The sequence below is a fragment of the Erpetoichthys calabaricus genome, chromosome 11 (assembly GCF_900747795.2).
Source record: "Erpetoichthys calabaricus chromosome 11, fErpCal1.3, whole genome shotgun sequence".
Classification (NCBI taxonomy): Eukaryota; Metazoa; Chordata; class Cladistia; order Polypteriformes; family Polypteridae; genus Erpetoichthys; species Erpetoichthys calabaricus.
Window position 1 is genome coordinate 29800265 of NC_041404.2, and position 23618 is coordinate 29823882.

The window sequence follows — 23618 nt, forward strand, 5'->3', positions numbered from 1 at the left end:
CGATTAACAATTTCTAGACAATACAGTACAGTTGTATAGTTGAAAATAAGTAAAACGATTTGTAATTACTGTATTGTATACTTTACTGTACTACAACAGTAAAATATAGAGTCCTATCATCCGCTTGTGTAGCTGCAGCAACATCTTTATGAATTTCCTGCTCTTTTTTTCTTGATATACCTTACTGTCAACTTGTTAAAGTTGTACTCCACCCACAAATTATATATTTTTTAAATGTTGCATGTTAGGTGGATTGGCGATTCTAAATTGGCCCTAGTGTGTGCTTGGTGTGTGTGTCCTGTGGTGGGTTGGCACCCTGCCTGGGATTGGTTCCTGCCTTGTGCCCTGTGTTGGCTGAGGATTGGCTCCAGCAGACCCCCGTGACCCTGTTCGGATTCAGCGGGTTGGACAATGGATGGATGTTGCTTACCCAATTTAATTTGTAATAATCGCTGAGAAAAAAATTTTAATCTCATGTTTTTGTAGAGAAAGTACATCAGATATTCAAATTCAACAGCACCTGGTGGTGACTAATTCTAGACAGTGGTGAGCAATGGTAAAAACGTCCATGGAATAAAGAAAAAACTTCTCATGTAACTCGTTTGGCATAATCTACATGTTCAGTGTCCATTCTTATGTCAAAATGTGCAACGTGTGCATTTTATGCTGAAAAATGATTAAGAGTTACTTTATGAAAAGGCTGAGTTCATAGTAAATAGGAAAGATGTCATTCTGACAATGCTGTGCATTTGACTTTAAGATCTGCCTCAATCCCTCATTCACTGGTTGAGACTGTTGTCTTTAATTGACATGCACAGCATCACAAGGGCTGACTGTATAAAAGATATCTAAAATTTTTGAAAGGTCTTTAGTTGTAGCTTCCACTTCCCTAGTCATGTCAGTTGTACTCTGAAAAAAATATCTAGGTAAACAACAAAGAACATTGCAGAGTTCCTAGAAGAACTGACAGTGGCTCTGTAGTCAATATTGTTGATTAATGAAGAAAAGAGCAAACTAGCAGCACAGTGGTGTAAATGTTTATTAATTAAATTCTTGTTGTGTCTGTGTGGTTTATTTGTCCAATTGTTCTGGTTTTGTATTCACAACCTAAAGATAAAGTTAATTTAAATTAGCCTGGAATAAGCTTTTGGTGGCTGCATGAGTGTGTCTTGTACTTCACTGACAGGACAGGTTTCTCCCTTACATTTGAAGCTGCTTGGATAGGGCCCAGCTGTCATAGCATTATAAAGGTAGTCAAAATATAATAATATATATACGATCCTTTTCAACAAATGGCTAGATATCAAGTTTATACTAATTCAGTTGCAGGCGTTCCCTTAACAAATAAAAGTACGTTTTTTTTTTCACACACTCACTTCTGCCACTGCCAAGCAAACAGATTTTTCCTGTCCTTTCTCCCTGTTTTCATCGACTCACTAATCAGGTAGAACTGCACATCAGTCTTGATAATATTCTTAAAGGTAGGGTCACTTATTACACACAGTCCATATACAAAGACATTACCTTTAAGACACTAATACAAAGACAGAAAGTCACATTTTCTGATATAAAACGTGTTACATTTAAATGTGTTTGCAAGTTTTCTTCTCATTATTAGTATACTGTAAATGGGTGTTTTCAAAATTTATACCACAAGAACAATTTAATCCTGCGTAGTGAATGAACCAGTCTGTCTCCCATTCTCACTGAAAGATATACATATGTGTAAGTTTAAAACATGGATTATCTAGAGGAGTACCTCTGCCATACCAACAGACATTCTAAATGCACAGTGTGATCCACATGACCATGTAGTGCTCAGCAGGACGTGCAAAAATATGCTGAAAATTAAATCAGTCAGTTTTGAACTGCTGGAATTTTACATTAGTTTCAGAATTCCTTATGAACATCTACACATTTATTTTTTATACTAAAACTAGCTGATTACCCAATGGCTTCGCTCACTGAGTGCAAGGGAAAAAAATAAAATGTAGTCTATAAGTTATTAAACAGTAACACATTAACATTTTAAGAAGTAAAGATACATTGAGCACTACTGGATTGGTTTCGGGTAAACTACATTTTAAAGGCGGTATAACACAACAGGTAAGTAGTTCTAACAGCAGCTAAAATGTATTTGGATCATCTCTCGGTAGTAGATCCCTTTTGAAAGGCGCTACATGACGGATGTGGTATAGAAATTACATTTTCTATGTAAACGTCCAAATTTCTGCCTGTGGTAATGTGCCTTACTGGCATTACCAGCAATTAAAGAAAATTAGTTTTGTGTCCTCTGCAGTGTTAAGAGAGAAAGGCTTTGGTTTGGGATAAAAGGAAAAAAGGTATAAAGAAAGGAAATTTGCCTTTTACTTTTATATAGTGTAGAGAGACGTCTTCGCTGACGATATGAGCGCCTTTTGGGGAGCGTCGTGGCGGGTCTCGTGTAGACTGGAGAGATGGCCCTGCCATTAACCGGCCGGGAGGGCACTGTCGGTCCTCCACTCCTCTGCGTGCCTCCCGCGACCTCATAACCCTATACGTGCAAAAGAAAGTGCGAAGCGCCTTAATATTAGTTTGCTGCGGTCTGGAAAAGGGATTCCGTGTTTGCGATTGCCTGGGCTATAGCTCAGGGAAAGGAGGAAAAAAATTAAAAGTGCTTACTTTCACTTAAGGCAGAAGCGCAGTCACCGTCTCAAAGGCCGGCACAGCTACACGCGCCGGCTGATCTACTTTTATGGTATTTTTGCAGGGCAGGAGACGCCACTTTTTGCAGATACGTTCACGTCATCGCGTGCCTACGGAGGGATGACGTGGAACAGGTTCATTGGTCGGCGTGAGGGCGCTGAATACAAAAAGGAATTACAGCGCCTGACAACCTTGCACTATGTGCCTGTGATTCAAGAGAAAAATAATTCTGATAAATGTGGACGCTGACCCTTCCGTGCTTAATGGGCAGAAGGTCCAAACAATTTCCAAGTCCAACACTTTACATGAAGAAGTCTGTACATCTTCTTAGATGTAAACTCTCCATCTTCTTAAAATAATTGATTACAAAAGAAACCTTGAATGTTGCAGGGTTTTAGTGACCCGAACTCACCTTAAGGGACAGTAAGTAGTCGTGCAGGGCAATTTACAAACAGAGTCCTGCTTCGATGGCACTGATTACACTCATTCGCAAAGATTTCCACTCTCCCAGGAGCCGACGGGGCACTTGAAGTGTCACAAGCAGTGCGAGAAGAGAAGACGCTGCCCGAAACTGTGAAACTCTCGACCCGGCAGAGCAGCCCGACATTTCGTGCCTCCCAGCGTCCACTTTGTTCTCAACGTAATTTCCATATCGCGAGGTCATACATAATTTCCGTTTCATACGTAATTTCCATATCGCGTGGTCATACGTCATTTCCGTTTCAAATGCGAAAAGAATTTTATATATATAGATGTTTATCAAATTTCTTGGATTTCAAGGACCACTTCTAGTCACAGTGCAAATATCACAAAAACAAACAATATAAAGATTTTAACAGAGTCTTAAAAAGTGTAAATAAAATTTTGTGACAGCAAAAAAACGTGTTTAACAACAACGTTCCAAGTATATTCTAGGTATTACAAATTATTCTTATTGAAACACAGTTATATCCAATTAAAATATAAATAACACATATTTAGTTCTACAATGCTAATTTATATTGTTTATAGAAATTATTTTTCTGTTGGTACAATTTAAATCTGAGTATTATTAGAAAAATTATAGGGAGTATGCCCATATTTGGGGCGGCACAGTTGTAGCACTGCTGCCTCACAGCAAAGATCCCTTGTTTGCATCCCTTGTCTGCCCTGCTTGTAGTTTGCTTGTCTATGTGGGTGTCCTCCAGGTGCTCTGGTTTTCTCCCCGTCCACAGACATACAGGTTAGATTAATTGGTTATGCTAAATTGGCCCTATTGTGCGTTTAGAGTGTGTATTCACCCTGCAGATTTGTGCCCTGTCCAAGGTTTGCTCCAGCCTTGCACCCTATGCTGGCTGGAAAGGGCTCCAGAAACCCTCCATGACACTGGTCTGGATTAAGCAGGTTTGAAAATTACATTAAATTAATAATTAGTATAATTTGTTTTCAGAAATATTAATATAACTCATAAAAGTTTTACTGGTATTTGTTGCTCCTCTCGTTTATAAAATATAACAGATTTTGTGTGTGTGTTATGTGTTAAAATAATTCCTGTATTTCAAATTTGTTTGCATGTTATCTTCATAATATAGTAATTTGTTATGATATTATCCTTCCTCTTTTTCCTTCACACCACTCATAGAACCACACATAAAATTTTAACACTAACTTGAGTAGATGTATAAAATTGTAAAAAGAAAAGAAAAAATAAGAAGCTAATGTTATATTTGTTTTTACTTTTACATTGAGGAAAAATTAGTAAAATATAATATGTATATATTACTGGGTACTCTGCTGTGTATTAAAAATGAAAGGGGTGTATTTTTCAAGCCTTTCTTAAGGGAGCAAAGAAAATCATTTCCCAGTCAATTAGGAGGTCATTATTATTTTATATTTTTGAGAATGCTACTAAAATATAACATTTTCATGAGAATAAGTTATCCAGAGTGATTTATTGTTTTTCAGATTCCTTCACGGTTCATGGAGGTTTGGAAATCTGGTCTAGTGGAAGCTGAAGCTGCACTTCCGGAACCTATGAAAAACACCTTTGCCAAAAATGCCACATTAGAAAACATCAAAAAAGAACAACCTGTTGAAGATATTAAAATATCTGTGGTATCTACAGCCTTGCCTTCAATATGTAATTTGTCTAATGGTAAAATAGAGTCTTCAAAGAAGCGGAAGGAAAAGCAGCTAGCTAACAGCACTAATCACTCACTAAAACATTTGTGTAGCTCTAAAAGAGCAAAGTCCTCAAGAAAGGAAGAAGACACTATCAGAAAGAAAACATCTAGGACATCATGTCAAAGAAAACATCTTTCTCATTCATTAAATTCATCCTCATCTAATATTGACCCCATACCAAGGATTCTTTGTTCAAAAGTTCCTAAACGTACTCCTGAGCACAAGGAATTAAAATCTGGTAAACAAAGTGAAAATAATTGTCATTTTCCACAAGTAAACCATAAACAATTAAACAAAAGCATAATAAAAGACGTTTTTACTGAAGACAATAGTACAGATTCTGAGTCTGAGAACAGCTTACTTGATAGCCATTTTTTGCATGCCACAGAAAAAGATGATAATATTGACTTAAATGGGAAGAACAGGCACAAGGTGTCCAAGTGTCTGACAGCCAGTAAGCGCTTAATGAAAAGAGCTTTGAAAGTTATAAAACATACAGCAAAAGAAGATCATATCTATGTTAACAGGATTATACAAAAAGTATTGTCCAATGGTGACCTTGATAAAGACCCTGACAGCTGTAAAGTAGAAAGTGTATGTGTAAATAACAGTTGTAAAAAAAAGATTAAACAATCAGAGATGCCATATTCTAATTTAATGGAGTCAAATCTGACTGTTGATTCACAGTGTGCTTTATCAGATATTGAGTGCCCCAGTTTATCTTTGAAATTACCCAGGCCGAAGTCTGAAAAGAAAAGTGTTGATTTTCCAAAGAATACTGAAGAAGAAGAACATAGTTTGAAGCCTCCAGATTCTTTGAATACTTCTGAAGAAACTTGTGTGACGGAGAAAATTGTGGATAAGATTTTTGAAAAAGAAGATGAATCAAAGGTATCTCCTTTATCTGCCACTGTTTCTTCCTCCACTACCAGTGTATCAGTATTTGATGGTACTGTTGTGAAACAAGCTCTTGGAGATGTAAAGGAGATATCTTTACGATCTGTGATCAGTGAAGATGGTGGGCCTGCCAGACATGCTACTTTACGTCCAGACTCCAACTATAAGTTTAGTACCTTGTTGATGCTGTTGAAGGACATGCATGACAGTCGTGCTCGAGATGAATCCAACATGGTTGTAGGACAGGCTGCCCAGAGCTCCACTTTTGTTTCTTGCAACAATTCGTTGACTATTGAGAAATCTAAATCCTCATCTGGTAGTTGTTGGTCTTTGATTTCAGACAATGAAAACAAATCTTCAGAACCACCTAAAACAATTAGTGAAAGTGATAGCACTCTAGACAAAGAGGCAAGGTCAGACAACAAAATGCGAAACAGACAGAGTAACCAAAACACGCAAAATCCTAATTTTTCCTGTACACAAAAAATGAGCTATTTGTCAAAAAATAAGCAGTCAAAATCTAAAGGTGAAACTTTAAAATCAGTCACTGAAAAAGGAAACTCCTCTGGTGATTCCAGATATTATAAGGCTATGTGCAAAAGTCGGAAGGTCCATGTTGATTTGCATAGACGCTCCAGAAAAAAACGTCTCCTCATGGCCAAAAAGCGTAATCGTACCGTGCCTTTGGAATTGGCAGAACACGCTTATGGAAAAGACTGCAGTTATGCCCATAGTGATGTTAGACAGTCAAAAGTTGGTGTTCGATTCCACAGAGAAACTTCTTCAGCCTTTGCACTAACCAGTGAGGACAAGAGCTCTGTGGATTTGAACTGTGTTGCCCCCAAAAAACGGTGGCAAAAATTTGAGAGCTCTGAGAAACATTCTGAAAGCTATATTGTGTGTGAATCTAACACAGAGACAATTGGGTACACCAATATGGATGAGCCTCCTGATTTGCAGAAAATTAAGGAGTTGAAAGATGGATGTGACATTGTGCCTTCAGGACTTCGCACAAGCTGTAATAGTGAACAGGCTGTTTGTCTGGACAACCACAAGGCTTCAGAACCAAAGAACGATGATACCATTATGTCAAATACTCTGACAAACAAAGACCAGCATATTCTTGAGGACAAGGATGTCTCATTACCAGGTAGGCGTTTAAAAACGGTCTTCAAACCAGAGAATGTTTAAAGATAATTATGTACAATATAAATTCCTTGCAATTAAAACACAAATGAAATATTAATATAGAAGTTTTGTTCAAGTGCACTAATGTCTTAGGTAATTTTTCAAATGTGTTCTAAAGGAGCCATTTTAACAACACTGAAATTTGTGATTATAAGTAACATTCTTTGAAAGGGTCATTTTAAATTGAATTGAATTTAAATTGTGAATTTCCCATTGGGATTAATAAAGTATCTATCTATCTATCTATCTATCTATCTATCTATCTATCTATCTATCTATCTATCTATCTATCTATCTATCTATCTATCTATCTATCTATCTATCTATCTATCTATCTATCTATCTATCTATCTATCAAAATGGATGAAGTTTGGGCCATTTAAAAAAAAAAATCAAAAGTTAACCAGCAACACTCTTTTGCGCAGTAATTTTGAGATTCTCTTATAAAACAGTTAAAGCCTATATGCATAATGTGGAGAGTATATGTAACTTTTTCTTAAGATATAGATTGAGAAGTTCTTTTTACCACAGAATCTAGTTTAAAATTAGTGCCAGTAAATCCTGAAAGGCTGCTGGCAATCAAGAAGCTGTTATTCGGTGACAAATACAATTAATACATTTTCAAAACAAATTAATTTGTCTTTAAAATTAATATATGTTAAAAATTGAATTTATAAGTCTTTTATATAACTAAGCAAGTACATTTTTGCCAGAGGATGTTATGTGGCTATTAAGGAATGTAGTGTATGGTATGAAAATTAGTTGGCTTTTATTTGCATTTGGTTATATTAGCCATTTCATATGGGGAAGAATTGATGACCAGCATTGGCACTGGCAAATGTACCAGTCATAATATTTTTCCAAAGAATCCTAGACACTTTTTTCCTAATTTTAGTAGTTTCATCATAAAAGCTGAAACCAAAAATAAAAAGACAGGTAAAAGTGTGCCTGCAGTTCAAAAAGGTATATTATCTATCAGGAAGATGTCCTGTGTTTACTGAAGGGTATAGTTTATTGTAAATCATCAACCAAGCAGCTTTTATTTCAGATATTACTTTTGTTTATTTTAACAAATGAAGCAGAAGTAGGTTAAGTCACTTGCTCAGATTCACACAAGTTTTTAGGTGTTGATTAAACAGAAAACTTTATGGTTTAAAGTCCATCACGTTAGTTCCTAGACCTAGATACCCAAAGTTTCTGGTCCAGAGGATTTAAATGTAATTTATAAAAGTTAGCTGAAGGCCAAATAGGGAATTTGGAAGGTATGCCCATTATAATACTTCTGCCTATCTACTAACATGTAATCTTCTGAAGATAAGGTCAAAATAGATTACCCACTTACATTTTGATATAACTTTAATAAATTGACAAATATGTCATATGTCACTAATAAGTCTATTTTTTCATTTAAACTCTGAGTGTACTATAAGAACATCATTAGCTCAAATGAAAAAAATTGACCAAACACTGGCAGTGCTCATTTTTTGGTCTGGAAAGTATTCTATTTTAGCTGCTGTAAAGTGTTGTGTGATTTAACTAGCCATATTACAGTTATAGTATTTACTGACAGGCAAACTTCTAGACATTTTAACTTAATTGGGGCAAATACAAACAGTCAATAGTGAAAGACATACTTGAATGAATTTTCCTGAGCCAGAGCTCGTGCACGTTTTGTGATTGTTGCTATAGACTTGTACAGCACTTTTCTGTATGCGTGAACCTTTATGTGAGATGCTTTATTGTAGAGACCTACGTTCCTAATGAAGTCAAATAAATTCTTTGTGGCACCAGATGTGTTTTATTGCAATGAGCAGGACTGGATTTGATTCTGTGCATAAGTGAGTATGCGAAGAATGGAAAAAATTATTCTAATTAGACTTCTTTTTTTCTTCATTGTTGCTTAGGTGTTTTACACTTTAGGGTTTAATTAACATGACAGGATTTATAATTTCCAAATTATGGACATTTCTTTTCATTTTGATACTTAAACATCTGAAAAGTGTCAGGTGACCTAGGTTCAACATTAATTATAATTCTTAGTTTTACTGGAAGTTTCTGCAAACAGTAAAATATATTCATACTTTTTAAAAGATGTCTGATGTCAGACTCCTAAAAAATTATTTAACATTTAGCACATAGTTAGTCCTTTGATATGAGTGCTTCTGATTTGCCATTGCACTTGCTTTAAGAAATGTGACAATGCTTGACTGCAACACTCTTTTGTTGTTTAGAGCAGTTAATTACTGGGAAAGTTTGGCCTCTCAAAGAACGGGAGTATTAAATGCAGTGCAGCACTCATTACTTTAAATAGTTAGTATATTGAGGCAATTATTATTGCTATTATAATTAATGTACAATTAATTGTGCAGCCTTACTTTTGTTATTACCACTTTTATCACATTATAGAATTAGGTAACAAATAAAAATATGTGATTCTAGCTAGAAGGATGGAGAAAGTGCTGCCCTCGGTAATATCACAGGATCAAACTGGATTTATTAAAGGTCGACATCTATCTTCCAATCTCCGACGCTTGTTTAATGCTATATATTCACCAGCAAAATCAAAAACCCCAGAGATATTACTATCATTAGACGCAGAATAAGCATTTGATATGATTGAATGGAACTACCTTTTCACTGCATTGGAGAAATTTGGGTTTGGCCCAAATATTTGTGCATGCATCAAACTACTGTATACCAATCCAGAAGCTTCAGTTTGTATTAATAACATTTGCTCAGACTACTTTAAGCTAGAACGTGGTACCAGACAAGGATGTCCCTTGTCGCCACTGCTGTTTGCAATCGCCATTGAACCACTGGCGGTTCACTGCCAAAATTCTTATCAGATAAAGGGGATTGTCAGAGAAGGACTGGAACAGAAAATTTCTCTATATGCAGATGATATTGTTTTATATATATCAGACCCAGAAAACACTGTCCCTGCAGTTTTAACAGCACTAACAGAATTTCAAAAGATATCTGGTCTTAAAATTAATCTGAATAAAAGTATACTCTTTCCAGTGAATTCACAAGCATATATTATTATTATTACCTTTTACCATAGCAGATCAGTTTAAATACCTAGGGGTAAATATCACAAGTAAACATAAAGCTCTTTATCAACAAAATGTTGCCGTCTGTATGGAAAAAATTAAGCAGGACTTGCATAGATGGTCAACCCTTCATCTCACTCTAGCCGGAAGAATTAACGTTGTTAAGATGAATATCCTTCCTAAACTTCTTTTTTTATTTCAAAACATTCCAATATATATCAATAAATCGTTTTTTAAACAGTTAGATTCAACAATAACCTCATTCATTTGGAACTCAAAACACCCACGTATCCGAAGAGCGACCCTACAAAGACCTCAGGCAGAAGGTGGCATGGATTTACCTAATTTTCAGTTTTATTACTGGGCAGCAAACATACAAGCCATAAAAACCTGGACACAAAAAAATGAACATACACAGGCTTGGTCCGCAATAGAAGTAAAATCCTGTAGTACTTCTTTATACTCCCTGCTCTACTCTCCAATAAATGCAAGTTATCACAAATATACTAATAACCCAATTGTGCTTTACTCACTCAGAATAAGGAACCAACTTAGAAAGCATTTTAAGATAGAAAATCTTTTATCTGTGACACCTCTGCAAGAGGACCACTTCTTTCAACCCTCGCAAACATATCCAGTTTTTAATACCTGGAAAAGTTTTGGGATTAAAATGCTCTGAGATCTTTATATAGACAACAGATTTACATCTTTTGAACAATTACATTCAAAATTCAACCTCCCAGCTACACATTTCTTTCACTACCTGCAAATTAGAAATTTTGTTAAACAGAAATTGCCCGATTTCCCCCACCTCGCACCCTTTACAATGCTGGAAAAAATACTGCTCAATTTCGAGGAATTAAACACCATTTCCGCATTATATAAAATCCTTTTAGAGTCCCTACCTTTCAAAGATCCAAGGGGACATTGGGAAGAAGATCTTTTAATCAATATATCAGAAAAGAAGTGGAAGGTAGCAAAGCAGAGAATTCACTCGAGCTCCATATGCGCAAAGCATAGAATTATTCAACAAAAAATTATATATCGAGCTCATCTGTCTCGCTTTAAACTATCCAAAATGTTTCCAGGGCAAGATCCACACCACATGGGTCACATGTTCTGGGCCTGCACCAAACTAACATCTTTTTGGACCAAAATTTTTAAGTGCCATTCAGACAGCCTTGGTATCACAATCCCTCCTAACCCATTAACAGCTGTGTTAGGTGTTCTCCCAGATGGACTTGAAGTGGAGAAGGACAAGCAAACGGTGATTGCATTCACTACACTTTTGGAACGCAGACTTATTCTGTTAAATTGGAAGAATCCTAACTCTCCTCTGATAAGTCAGTGGGAAACCGATGTTTTATATTACAGTGGAACCTCGAGATACGATCACCTCTGTATACGAGAAATTCAAAATACGAGGAAAGTATGAGCGAAAAATTCAGATCTAAATACGAGCATTGGCTCGCGTAACGAGCCACGAGCCAGGCTGTGGGTATAGCTCGCGGCTTAGCAAGGGGGCGTGGTAGCAGTTGCGAGCCGCGATCTGCGGTGTCTGCATTTCTCACTTAAGTGCACAGGTGGGAAACTGCCCACATCCATGATTGTTCCTGTGGCTGATGGGCTGCAGCTGCCATGTCCTCCCCGCATATATAGAGAAGCGCGAGCCGGTTAAGGGGGAGAAAAAGTAAAAGAAAAGAGAGAGAGAGAGAGAGAGAGCGCGCGCACAAGCACAAGCAGGCAGGCAGGCGGGCGGGCGAGTGAGTGCAGGCTCGCGTGTAGCTGAACAGTGAGCTGAACAGGCGAGCCAAACAGCTGAAGCAGGACGGTGTAGAGAAGGCTGCATTAAGAGTGTCTCGCCTGTTGCAGAGCCCGCAGGTGAGACGCTAACAGAGAAGAAGCACCGGGGATTGTCATCTGTTTTTTAAAGACGGCATCCTTTTGACGTTTTAAATTCGTGTTAAAGGATTGTTATTCTTGTGTATTTTAAACCTCCACTTCACAACTGTTTTAAGGATTATTTATTTAAAGATTTATTGAATGCTCTACTGCACTTTGGACACCTGTTTTGATTCTTTTAATAATCAGTTATATTATTTACCAGTGTTATTTATTAAAGGTAGACTACAGTATATATAATTTATCAGTGTTATTTGTTAGGAAAATTGATTTTTATGTTAATATATTTGGGGTGCGGAACGGATTAACTGGATTTACATTATTTTCAATTGGGAAGTTTGTTTTAGATACGAGAAATTCGCTATACAAGCTCAGTGCTGGAACGAATTAAACTCGTATCTAGAGGTTCCACTGTATTTGAAATTGGAAAAAAATCTAATTCTCAGTTAGAGGATCTGTACAAAATTTTTTCAAAACCTGGCAGGATCTAATCAATATTATTTTAGAATAAGAGAAATAACTATTACTGCATTTAATTCCCTTCTCCATTTCTTATTTACCTATATATATTTCTCCCTTTCTTTTGTTTATTGTTGCCTTATTAAAAAGCCTTAAGCAATTCTCCTTTGGCTATGCTTTCCTTCTCAGGGGTGGGGTTTGATTTGTCTTCAATTTTGTTTGGTTATAAATTGATCTATTTGTACGGAATGATTACAGTAAAAATTAATAAATAATAATAAAAAAAAAAAGTGAATCATTTGTGCTTTGAAGTATGGTGATGTAACCCATTAGGTTTGAATATTCAAATTTAAATAGTTGCAGCATAGAAAATCTTTCTGGATATGTGTTATGAAGAGTATTAACAATAAAAGCTAACTATTCAAAAATACAAATAGAATATTTCTGGAATTTGTTTATGTAAGGTACAGCAGAATTGTATAGCACATCTGAAGTAATATGATGGCAAAATTATTAGAAGAAACAATTTTCATTTTTGCCTACAAAGATTTTTTTTTACACTTATTTAATTTACCTTCAAATACTGACATTCAATCTGATAGTCCTCATTTCAAAATATTCTTATTTTAAATATATTGTTCAAAAAAATTAAAGGAACACTTTTTAATCAGAGTATAGCATGAAGTCAGTGAAACTTCTGGGCTATTGATTTGGTCAGTTAAGTAGCAGAGGGGGTTGTTGCTGCTTTGGTGTTAACAAGAGGTGCACTAAAGAACATTAGAACACTCTAGACGAGAACAGGCCATTCAGTCCAACAAAGCTTGCCAGTCCTATCCACTTATTTCTCCCAAAATAAACATCAAGTTGAGTTTTAAAAGTCCCTAAACTTTTACTGTCTACCACACTACTTGGTAGCTTGGTACTTGTCTAGAGGGGCAACAGTGAGACGTTCCCCAAAACAGGAATGGTTTAACAGGTGGAGGCCACTGACATTTTTCCCTCCTCATCTTTTCTGAATGTTTTTTCACTAGTTTTGCATTTGGCTACGGTCAATGTCACTACTGGTAGCATGAAGGCCATACCTGGACCCTACAGAGGTTGCACAGGTAGTCCAACTTCTCCAGGATAGCACATCAGAACGTGCCATTGCCAGAAGGTTTGCTGTATCTCCCAGCATAGTCTCAAGGGCATGGAGGAGATTCCAGGAGATAGGCAGTTACTCTGGGAGAGCTGGATAGGGCAATAGAAGGTCCTTAACCCATCAGCAGGACAAATATCTGCTCCTTTGGGCAAGTAGGAACAGGATGAGTACTGCCAGAGCCCTACAAAATGACCTCCAGCAGGCCACTGGTGTGAATGTCTCTGACCAAACAATCAGAAACAGACTTCCTGAGGTTGTCCTGAGGGCCTCACGTCCTCTAGTGGGCCCTGTGCTCACTGCCCGGCACCGTGGAGCTCGATTGGCATTTGCCATAGAATACCAGAGTTGGCAGGTCCATCAATGGCGCCCTGTGCTTTTTACAGATGAGAGCAGGTTCACCCTGAGCACATGTGACAGGTGTGAAAGGGTCTGGAGAAGCCATGGATAATGTTATGCAGCCTGTAACATCGTTCAGCATAACTGGTTTGATGGTGGGTCAATGATGGTCTATGGAGGCATATCCATAGAGGGATGAACAGACCTCTACAGGCTAGAAAATGGCACCTTGACTGCTATTAGGTATCGAGATGAAATCCTTGGACCTATTGTCAGACCCTATGCTGGTGCAGTGGGTCCTTGGTTCCTCCTGGTGTACAACAATGCCTGGCCTCATGTGGCAAGAGTATGCAGGCAGTTTATGGAGGATGAAGGAATTGATACCATTGACTGGCCCCCATGCTTGCCTGACCTAAATCCAATAGAACACTTCTGGGACATTTATGTTTCGGTCCATCCCACGCTGCCAGGTTGCACTGTCCAGGAGCCAGTGATGGTCCAGATCTGGGAGGAGATCCTCCAGGACACCATCCGTCATCTCATTAGGAGCATGCCCCGCCTGACGTTGTCAGGCATGCATACAAGCACATGGGGGGCCATACAAACTACTGAGTACGATTTGGGGTTGCTGCAATGAAATTTCTGCAAAATGGACTAGCCTGCCGCATCATTTTTTCACTTTAATTTTCAGGTTGTCTTTGAATTCAGCCCTCTGTAGGTTGATCATTTTCATTTCCATCAAACGACGTGGCATACTTTTGTTCCTAACACATTACCCAGTCCATATCAGTATAGATATCCAGCATGATTTTTTTTCCCCACTGAGATCTGATGTGTTTTCAAAGTCAGTCAGTCAGTCAGTCATTATCCAACCCGCTATATCCTAACACAGGGTCAGTGTTCCTTTTTAATTTTTTGAGCAGTTTATAAATATTCAAGTCTTAATTTTTGGCTGATTTGACAGCCCTAATGCTGGATTCAGAAAGCATTCAGACCCCTTTTTTTATACTTAGTTATGTTGCAGCCTTGTGCTAAAATTATTTAAATTCATTTTCCCCACATCAACCAGCACCCAGTTCCACAGAATTATGAAGCAAAAGCAGGATTTTAGAATTTTTTGTGAATTTATTAAACTAGGGGACTCCGCCTCTGGTCGCTTCACTCGCCCATGCACGGGTTTGGTTAATCAGATATACAATTTAAAGAGATTGTTATTTTCATGGGAACTGTTACATATGCATTATTTTCACTTTTACTTTAAAACTTTTGTAAAAACAATATTTGGAATTAACTTTTCTTCAAGATTGCACTAAATTTTGATTCCGTGTTTGGTCTTACATAGTGACAACGTAACATATATCTGCCTGTGAGTGAATACCGTTTCTTTCTCTCTAATAAATAAAACAACTTTCTGAACTGTTTGTCCATGCTCTTTCTTCTTCGCTTCGTCGTTGGCTTGTCATCTAAAACATATAACAACCTTTTTGGAATCTTAATTCTTGCTGGCAACACGAATTAGACGATCTACAAGTCTCCAGCTTAAAGTTTAAATCCGAACAATATATTCAATCTCTTTTTGCTGTTCCGTTATTTCACTGGGTAATAATTTCCATTTGTTTTCGCTAATGCAATCTTTCCACTCCTTTTTTTTTAGACTTTGGCATTTTCGTACTTCCATTATCTCTAACTTGCTGTGCATGTGTACCGCACCAACATTTTTGAATTCTTTATGACATTCCTTTATTTCCAGCCCCAGGCATGGTTAAATCTCTTTTTTGCGGGACGTGTAACTTTGCAGAGGAGGGGGGACTTTGGGGGAATGTGGGCTGAACACACGCTAAGGAGATGCGGTCGAATCAGCTTCTCTCTTGCTGCTGGCAAGCTGTGTGTTCTGCTTGTCACGCTGCGTGTCGATCATTTAAAAGCCTGTACAGCAGCTGTCCTTTTGTCTCACTGCCTTGTCTTGCATGACATCAAAGTGTCTTCTGAGAAGATCATGTCTCATCTCCCTCCTAGATTTTTTTTTTATAATAGAGAGAAATAAAAAAAAAAAAACAAATATCATACTGACAGTTAAAGCACCTTTAGCAGTGGCTGCAGCCTGGAGTCTTCTTGGGTACAACACAACAAACTTTGCACACCTGGATTTGGGAATTTTCTGAATGTTGTCACTGCACTTCCTCTCAATCTCTGTCAGCTTGGACGGAAATCATCGGTTGATAGCTATTTTAAGGACACTGCAGAGTTGTTTGACTGGGTTCAAGTTTGTGCCAAGACAGGACCACTCAAGAATATTCACGGAGTTGACACCAATCCGCTCCTATGTTATCTTTTTTTAATTTATCTAATTTCCCCTTGGGATTAATACAGTATCTATCTATCTATCTATCTATCTATCTATCTATCTATCTATCTATCTATCTATCTATCTATCTATCTATCTATCTATCTATCTATCTATCTATCTATCTATCTATCTATCTATCTATCTATCTATCTATCTATGCTTCATGTATAGGGTCTTCACCATTGGAATGATATTGCGCAGGTGACGAGTGGTTCCTGGTTTTCTTCAGACAGGATGCTAAACTTGGTTTCATCATACCAGTGAATCTTGTTTCTCACAATCTGAGAGTCCTTTAGGTGCCTTTTAACAAACTCCAAGCTGGCTTCAATGTGTCTTTAACTGAAGAAGGGTTTTCAGTCTGGCTGCTTTGTCATAAAGCCCAGATCAGTGCAGTGATGGTTGTTCTTCTGGAAATTTCTCCCATTTCCACATAGGTGACCAAGAACCCAGTGGTCACTCTGGCTGAGTTCCAGAAAACCTCTTTTACCATGGCACTTCTCCCATGATTGCTCAATTTTGGCCAGGTAGCCAGCTATAGGAAGAGTTGTGTTTGTTCCAGATTTCTTCAATTTAAGAATTATCAAAGCAACTGTGTTTTTGGGAACCTTCAATGCTGAAGGAGATTTTTTGTAGCCTGTTCTGTCTCTAAGCCCTTCATGTAATTCCTTTGACCACATGGTTTGATTTTTGCTGTGATACACACTGTTAACTGTGGGATATTTTATAGGCAGGTGTTTACTTTACTTTTCCTAAGCCTCATGAAGCAATGAAATTGATTAAAGGTGGACTCAAAGCAAGGTGTAGAAACATCTTGATGATAATCAGTAAAATGGGATGCACCAGAGCTATATTTCAAGTGTCGTAGCAAAGGGTCTGAATGTTTATGTCAATGTGATATTTCACTTTTTTTATTTTTAACAAGTTTCCATTGGGCATTTCTTGATGGGGGGGGAAACTGAATTTAAATGATTTTAACACAAAGCTGCAATAAAACAAAATGTGAAAAAGAGCAGTGGTCTGATTACTTTATGAACCCACTGTAAATAAGAAGAGTTTCATCCTGAGATCTCTATAATCTTATTTGTCACGATTTCCTTTTTATGATTTTCTTTATTGTGAATATGTTTAGGTTGTAATATATACATCACTCATCGAAAACATTAAAACCACTGACAGGTGAACTTAATAGCATTGATTGTCTTGTTACAATAGTACCTGTCAAGGGGTGGTATGTATTACGCAGCAAGTGAATAGTCAGTTCTTGAAGGTGATGTGTTGGAAAAAGGAAAAATGGGCAAGCATAAGGATCTGAGCAGCTTTGACAAGTCTTTGCCCTGCAATGACTGAAGCCTCTGTGCATTTCATAAATAATCAGTAGAATTTAACAAATAACTCATATACACAAAAATGTCCGTAGTAATGGGATATTTTTTAAACATATTGAAGGGGAACTTTCCTACTTTATTTAACAACTTTGATATTCCCCCAGTTTTCCATGATTGTCGTGGAATAAGACTGTTACATTACAACTCTAGTAAAGTCAGATAAATGCAATTTTTACCAATTAGAATACAAACAAACACATCACTAGATGTTACATGTTTTTGTCAGATACATGAGGTAAATCAGGAGTATACTGTAGAAAAGGTCAACTGAAAGGGGGCCGTCATGTTACTAAATCTGTGCTCTTGTGGATATGTTATGTCTTCTCATAATTTAAAAGTGATGCAAACACATGTGATTATAACAAATAAAACAAAGTGTATGGGAGTCTAGGCCATGTACTTAAAGATTATCAGTAAACTTCTAAGATATTTTGTACATATGTGTATGACTTATTTCCTTTCATATATCAATTTTAATATTATTAAACTCTTTTTAGCATTAAATGTCATGTTAATTTTGTTTTTCTTTGTTTATATGTATGTGTTGGGATTCAAGAATTACTCCAGAAGATGTTTGCCCCATTCTTTTACATTTGATTGATCATTTGGGTCTTATATACTTCTAAGTTCTTGTTTTTAGTATGTACTTTTCTTTAACATTGGTGAATTATTAAATTATTATTATTTTTTTTTACTTACCAGAATATTTTTTCACTGGCTCTTCACATACCTTTCTCATAATATGTAATACTTTATTGACCCTGTCCCAAAGAAAAAAAAAACACATTACTGAAGGGTTTGAAAATCAAAATGTAAGCCAAAATTGAGGGACTGGGAGACCACCTTTATGTTTGTTGAAATTAATTTCTTGTTTCTGAACTTTCTTAGTACACTCAGAAAGCAAACGCCTTCGGAAACCAAGCAAACGACTGTTAGAATGGACCGAGGAGTATGATCAGCTCTTTGCATCAAAAAAAAAGCAAAAAAAGGGATCAGAAAAGTGTAGTAAGGTTTGTCTTTTCCTGATTTCTGTTCTCAGTGCTTTTATACTTGGAATTTTTGTTTGTTGAAAGTTAAACAAATGTAAGAAATTAAGATTTTTTTTCAGGATTGTTAAAATATTTTTTCATCTTACTTAAAACATTCTGCTCCAGGTCACGGCTGAAAGACAGAGCAAGACTGCAGATCAACAAGATGGAATTAGATGCACACTGTCACTCAAAACAGAACTTGCAAAAAACTGCACGCAGTCAGCACATAAGAATGTACTTTCTGCCAATCACAAAATTCCATCTGTGGATAAGCTTGCCTGTTCTTCTGGTACTATCTCCATTTCCCCTGAAACTCCTCCACCTGTAAAATCAACCTCGCCTCAATTGTTGGAGACAGAATTATGCAAAACAGAGCCACTTGCCTCTAATGAAAGTCCTGTCTGTTCTGAAACCTTTAGCCAGTCTCCTGAAACAGGTAATCATAAGTATTATATCTTAAAAGGAAAACCTCAAGTGTTACTTTGTGTAGTGTGATCGTTCATTTGTTTTTAACATTTTCATGCCTGCAAGAATGTAGTAAAAATCAATGATTTTTTTAATAGAGTTAATTTGAACAATTTTTTACTGATTTCTTTATATATTAAAGATAAAAAAGTCATGTTGATTCTTAAATCAGTTTTATTTTTAAAACTGTTGTTGGCTTCCCCAAGATTTATTCTGGATAGTAACAAGCTCATCAAAGTTCATACAGTTAGGTTTTTAAAATAATTTGAGGGAAAAAATATCAAAACTCTTCAGATAATAAATAACATGTCAGAACTGAAATTGCCCCTTTTTTGAGATTGCAACCACAAATTTTTTAAATTTTCTCATGAAAATGTATGACCATTCTGTTAAGTCATAGATCATAGCTCATTTTCTTTAAGCCCTTCATAGGATTATACTCAACATAATGACCTTTGTTTCACTTACCAAATGAACATACAGTGGTGTGAAAAACTATTTGCCCCCTTCCTGATTTCTTATTCTTTTGCATGTTTGTCACACAAAATGTTTCTGATCATCAAACACATTTAACCATTAGTCAAATATAACACAAGTAAACACAAAATGCAGTTTGTAAATGGTGGTTTTTATTATTTAGGGAGAAAAAAAAATCCAAACCTACATGGCTCTGTGTGAAAAAGTAATTGCCCCCTGAACCTAATAACTGGTTGGGCCACCCTTAGCAGCAATAACTGCAATCAAGCGTTTGCGATAACTTGCAATGAGTCTTTTACAGCGCTCTGGAGGAATTTTGGCCCACTCATCTTTGCAAAATTGTTGTAATTCAGCTTTATTTGAGGGTTTTCTAGCATGAACTGCCTTTTTAAGGTCATGCCATAGCATCTCAATTGGATTCAGGTCAGGACTTTGACTAGGCCACTCCAAAGTCTTCATTTTCTTTTTCTTCAGCCATTCAGAGGTGGATTTGCTGGTGTGTTTTGGGTCATTGTTCTGTTGCATCACCCAAGATCGCTTCAGCTTGAGTTGACGAACAGATGGCCGGACATTCTCCTTCAGGATTTTTTGGTAGACAGTAGAATTCATGGTTCCATCTATCACAGCAAGCCTTCCAGGTCCTGAAGCAGCAAAACAACCCCAGACCATCACACTACCACCACCATATTTTACTGTTGGTATGATGTTCTTTTTCTGAAATGCTGTGTTCCTTTTACGCCAGATGTAACGGGACATTTGCCTTCCAAAAAGTTCAACTTTTGTCTCATCAGTCCACAAGGTATTTTCCCAAAAGTCTTGGCAATCATTGAGATGTTTCTTAGCAAAATTGAGACGAGCCCTAATGTTCTTTTTGCTTAACAGTGGTTTGCGTCTTGGAAATCTGCCATGCAGGCCGTTTTTGCCCAGTCTCTTTCTTATGGTGGAGGCGTGAACACTGACCTTAATTGAGGCAAGTGAGGCCTGCAGTTCTTTAGACGTTGTCCTGGGGTCTTTTGTGACCTCTCGGATGAGTCGTCTCTGCGCTCTTGGGGTAATTTTGGTCGGCCGGCCACTCCTGGGAAGGTTCACCACTGTTCCATGTTTTTTCCATTTGTGGATAATGGCTCTCACTGTGGTTCGCTGGAGTCCCAAAGCTTTAGAAATGGCTTTATAACCTTTACCAGACTGATAGATCTCAATTACTTCTGTTCTCATTTGTTCCTGAATTTCTTTGGATCTTGGCATGATGTCTAGCTTTTGAGGTGCTTTTGGTCTACTTCTCTGTGTCAGGCAGCTCCTATTTAAGTGATTTCTTGATTGAAACAGGTGTGGCAGTAATCAGGCCTGGGGGTGGCTACAGAAATTGAACTCAGGTGTGATACGCCACAGTTAGGTTATTTTTTAACAAAGGGGCAATTACTTTTTCACACAGGGCCATGTAGGTTTGGATTTTTTTTCTCCCTAAATAATAAACACCATCATTTAAAAACTGCATTTTTTGTTTACTTGTGTTATATTTGACTAATGGTTAAATGTGTTTGATGATCAGAAACATTTTGTGTGACAAACATGCAAAAGAATAAGAAATCAGGAAGGGGGCAAATAGTTTTTCACACCACTGTAAGTTTACATTAAAAGTCAAATCTGAAGCATCTTCTTCCTTCATTTAAATTAAGATATATTCTTGGTTTGAAAGGTGCTGCTGGTATGAAAGATTTTTAAAAAAGTTTTTGTTGAGAACAGGTTTTATGCCTAAACATAAGCCTACAGCTTTTAATTTAACAGTACAGAAACTATTTACAAAGTTCTAGTATCCTGCAATTACTTAGTGAAAAATATTGTATCATTTACAATTAAAATGTTTATTACCATAGAAATTAAAAGCCACATTGTGCTGTTTTTAAGGCTTCTAAACTGTCTTATCACCTCAAGCAGTAATTTCATAGGTTATGTTTCGAGGCACAATAAGTTATGAGGATATTGTTTTTCATGAAATGGGCAAAGTACCTTTGTATTTTTGCACATTTATACAGTTTAATAATATACAACAAACACAAAATACTATATTGCAACAGAATCTTGACCATTTGTCATGACTTTGTTTTAACTTTTGGAGATTTGTTAGTTTTGTTTGTATATAAAAGTAACAATTGACAGTCCTCCCTATTTTGCGTTTTCATCCTTTGAACTGTCCGCCATCGCTTTTGGTTTTCTTAATTTGACAAGGTTCAGCTACTTCAGTCTTTTCTCATAACTCATACGCCATAATTTAAAATATGGTGAATAGCTTTTTACAACTTTTTTTTTCATCACTGTTATGTCTGTCTTCTTGTGAGGACATCAAAATTGCACACTGTGTTGTACAAGTTAAGCATAAAAGGTATTCACTTATACACCTCAGAACGTACTTTATTTATCCCAGCAACCTATATGTTTTTTATCACATCTTAGGACTTACCAATTCTTTCTCATATAGAACATACTTTCCAGCTGTAGAAAACACATTTCTGTAATCTTGTCGAATAGTTTTACTTCCTCTGTGTAAGTCTATAAACCATTTTCTTACATTAGACTTCATTTGCAAATTCTCTGCCCATGCCCATGCCCATGCCCATGTTCAGAACAGTTCTTCCAAGTGCAAAATATTTTCTTGTCTGTCTGTTTTTTTTAGTTTGTAAACTGAACAGTTTTATTAGTTATATTGTCTCTAAATAGATATATAATTTTAAGAAAAGTGATGCAAAACTGATTTCATATATAATCCCTCTTTTGACCTCAACTCATTCTAAATCACAATGCCTTTTAAGGATATGCTAGTACTGCAACTTTATCCACACTGCCTCCATAATCTCTATCCCTCTAATTTTGCTAGCTAACTCTTCTGGAGTAACTTTTATGAAAAGTTCCTTCAGAGCAGCTCTGTTTAAGGTGCATTTAAGACCCATTTGCATAAGTGATGGATTGTTTGCATTCATCCTCTACAGGTTTAAAAAGTTTGTGTAAATGAAAATATCCTGAATTAACTTAGTATCTACTAATTAATGTGACACTGATATATTATTTTTTTTTCTTTTTAGTATTCATTTTTAACAATATTTATTTTTCAGTTACTGGACATGTATTAAAAGTGTGTGCATGTGGTAAAGTAAATCAGGTAGTCTGTGATGAGGCCCTGACATTTTTGTGTATATTCTTGTTTCTGCATTATTTATCTGATAAATTTGCTTTTAGTGTGCCAAAATGGAAAAAGACTGCGGAAACCTACTAAAAAGATTTTGGAGTCAACTATTGATGTGGATCCTATTCTAATTCCAAAGAAAAAGATAAAGGGAGAAATTCATAATAATCAAAAGGTATCTCTAATCCTTTAAAATCTTTGTTTTTGCATGCATGTTGTCACAAACTCCACTCTGAGTCATAGCAAGGTTTGGGGCAGCCACCCGTATATTTGGTATCCTGGCTGCAAAGTTGCGAAAATGTAAACAGCACTGATGTGCACAAAAACCGAGTCCAAAACAGAACTGAGGGAATAGGGAAAAGCTGGAGGCTTTTAAAGGGGAAGACAGGATGTGAGGTCAAAGGGGTTGGGCTCATAAGGGTCTTCTACAATAGGCTCAAGCCTGGACATGACATCACAGAGGCCGGAGCCGGTAAGGTCTTCTTCCATAGGCTCGGACCTGGAAGTGACATCAAGAAGGTCAGGTGGAATCTTCCGTGAATGGTCTGCAGGAAATGGAGAAAAAGAGTCTGCACTCTGTCACATCCTGGTCTGATTTGGAATTGCCCTTACTCAAGCCCTTTAGCTGCCTCCCATGGGCACGTGTGTAACAATGTTTAGAAACAGTGTGGCTGTTTATCAAAAACAGACTTGTATTTTACTATAGGGTACTAAGTATTAGTTTAAGTTCACCTGCATAATGATTGTCCAACAAACATTTTCCCTCATAAGAGCCTAAATATGGTTTCATAGCTTTAGCACAGGGTTACTTGCTCATATCTACTACATTATATACAGTATTATTTATAAATTAGCTGGCCATGGATTTCTGTGCTTTGTTACATGCCATCCTACAGATGTTTGATCAGATA

The 23618-nt window shown here is 36.8% G+C and overlaps 1 protein-coding gene across 4 annotated transcripts in view; it reads left to right on the top strand.

The window, feature by feature from the left end:
* The window catches only part of LOC114660282 (histone-lysine N-methyltransferase, H3 lysine-36 specific-like), a 153791-nt gene that overhangs the window by 69151 nt on the left and 61022 nt on the right, over nucleotides 1-23618 (top strand). For all 4 annotated transcript variants that reach the window (XM_051933835.1, XM_051933834.1, XM_051933833.1 and 1 more), the window contains exons 5-8: nucleotides 4630-6895; nucleotides 18445-18566; nucleotides 18711-19023; nucleotides 22761-22882. In XM_051933835.1, the coding sequence (XP_051789795.1) occupies nucleotides 4630-6895; nucleotides 18445-18566; nucleotides 18711-19023; nucleotides 22761-22882 (2823 nt within the window). The remainder of the gene's footprint in view (nucleotides 1-4629; nucleotides 6896-18444; nucleotides 18567-18710; nucleotides 19024-22760; nucleotides 22883-23618) is intronic.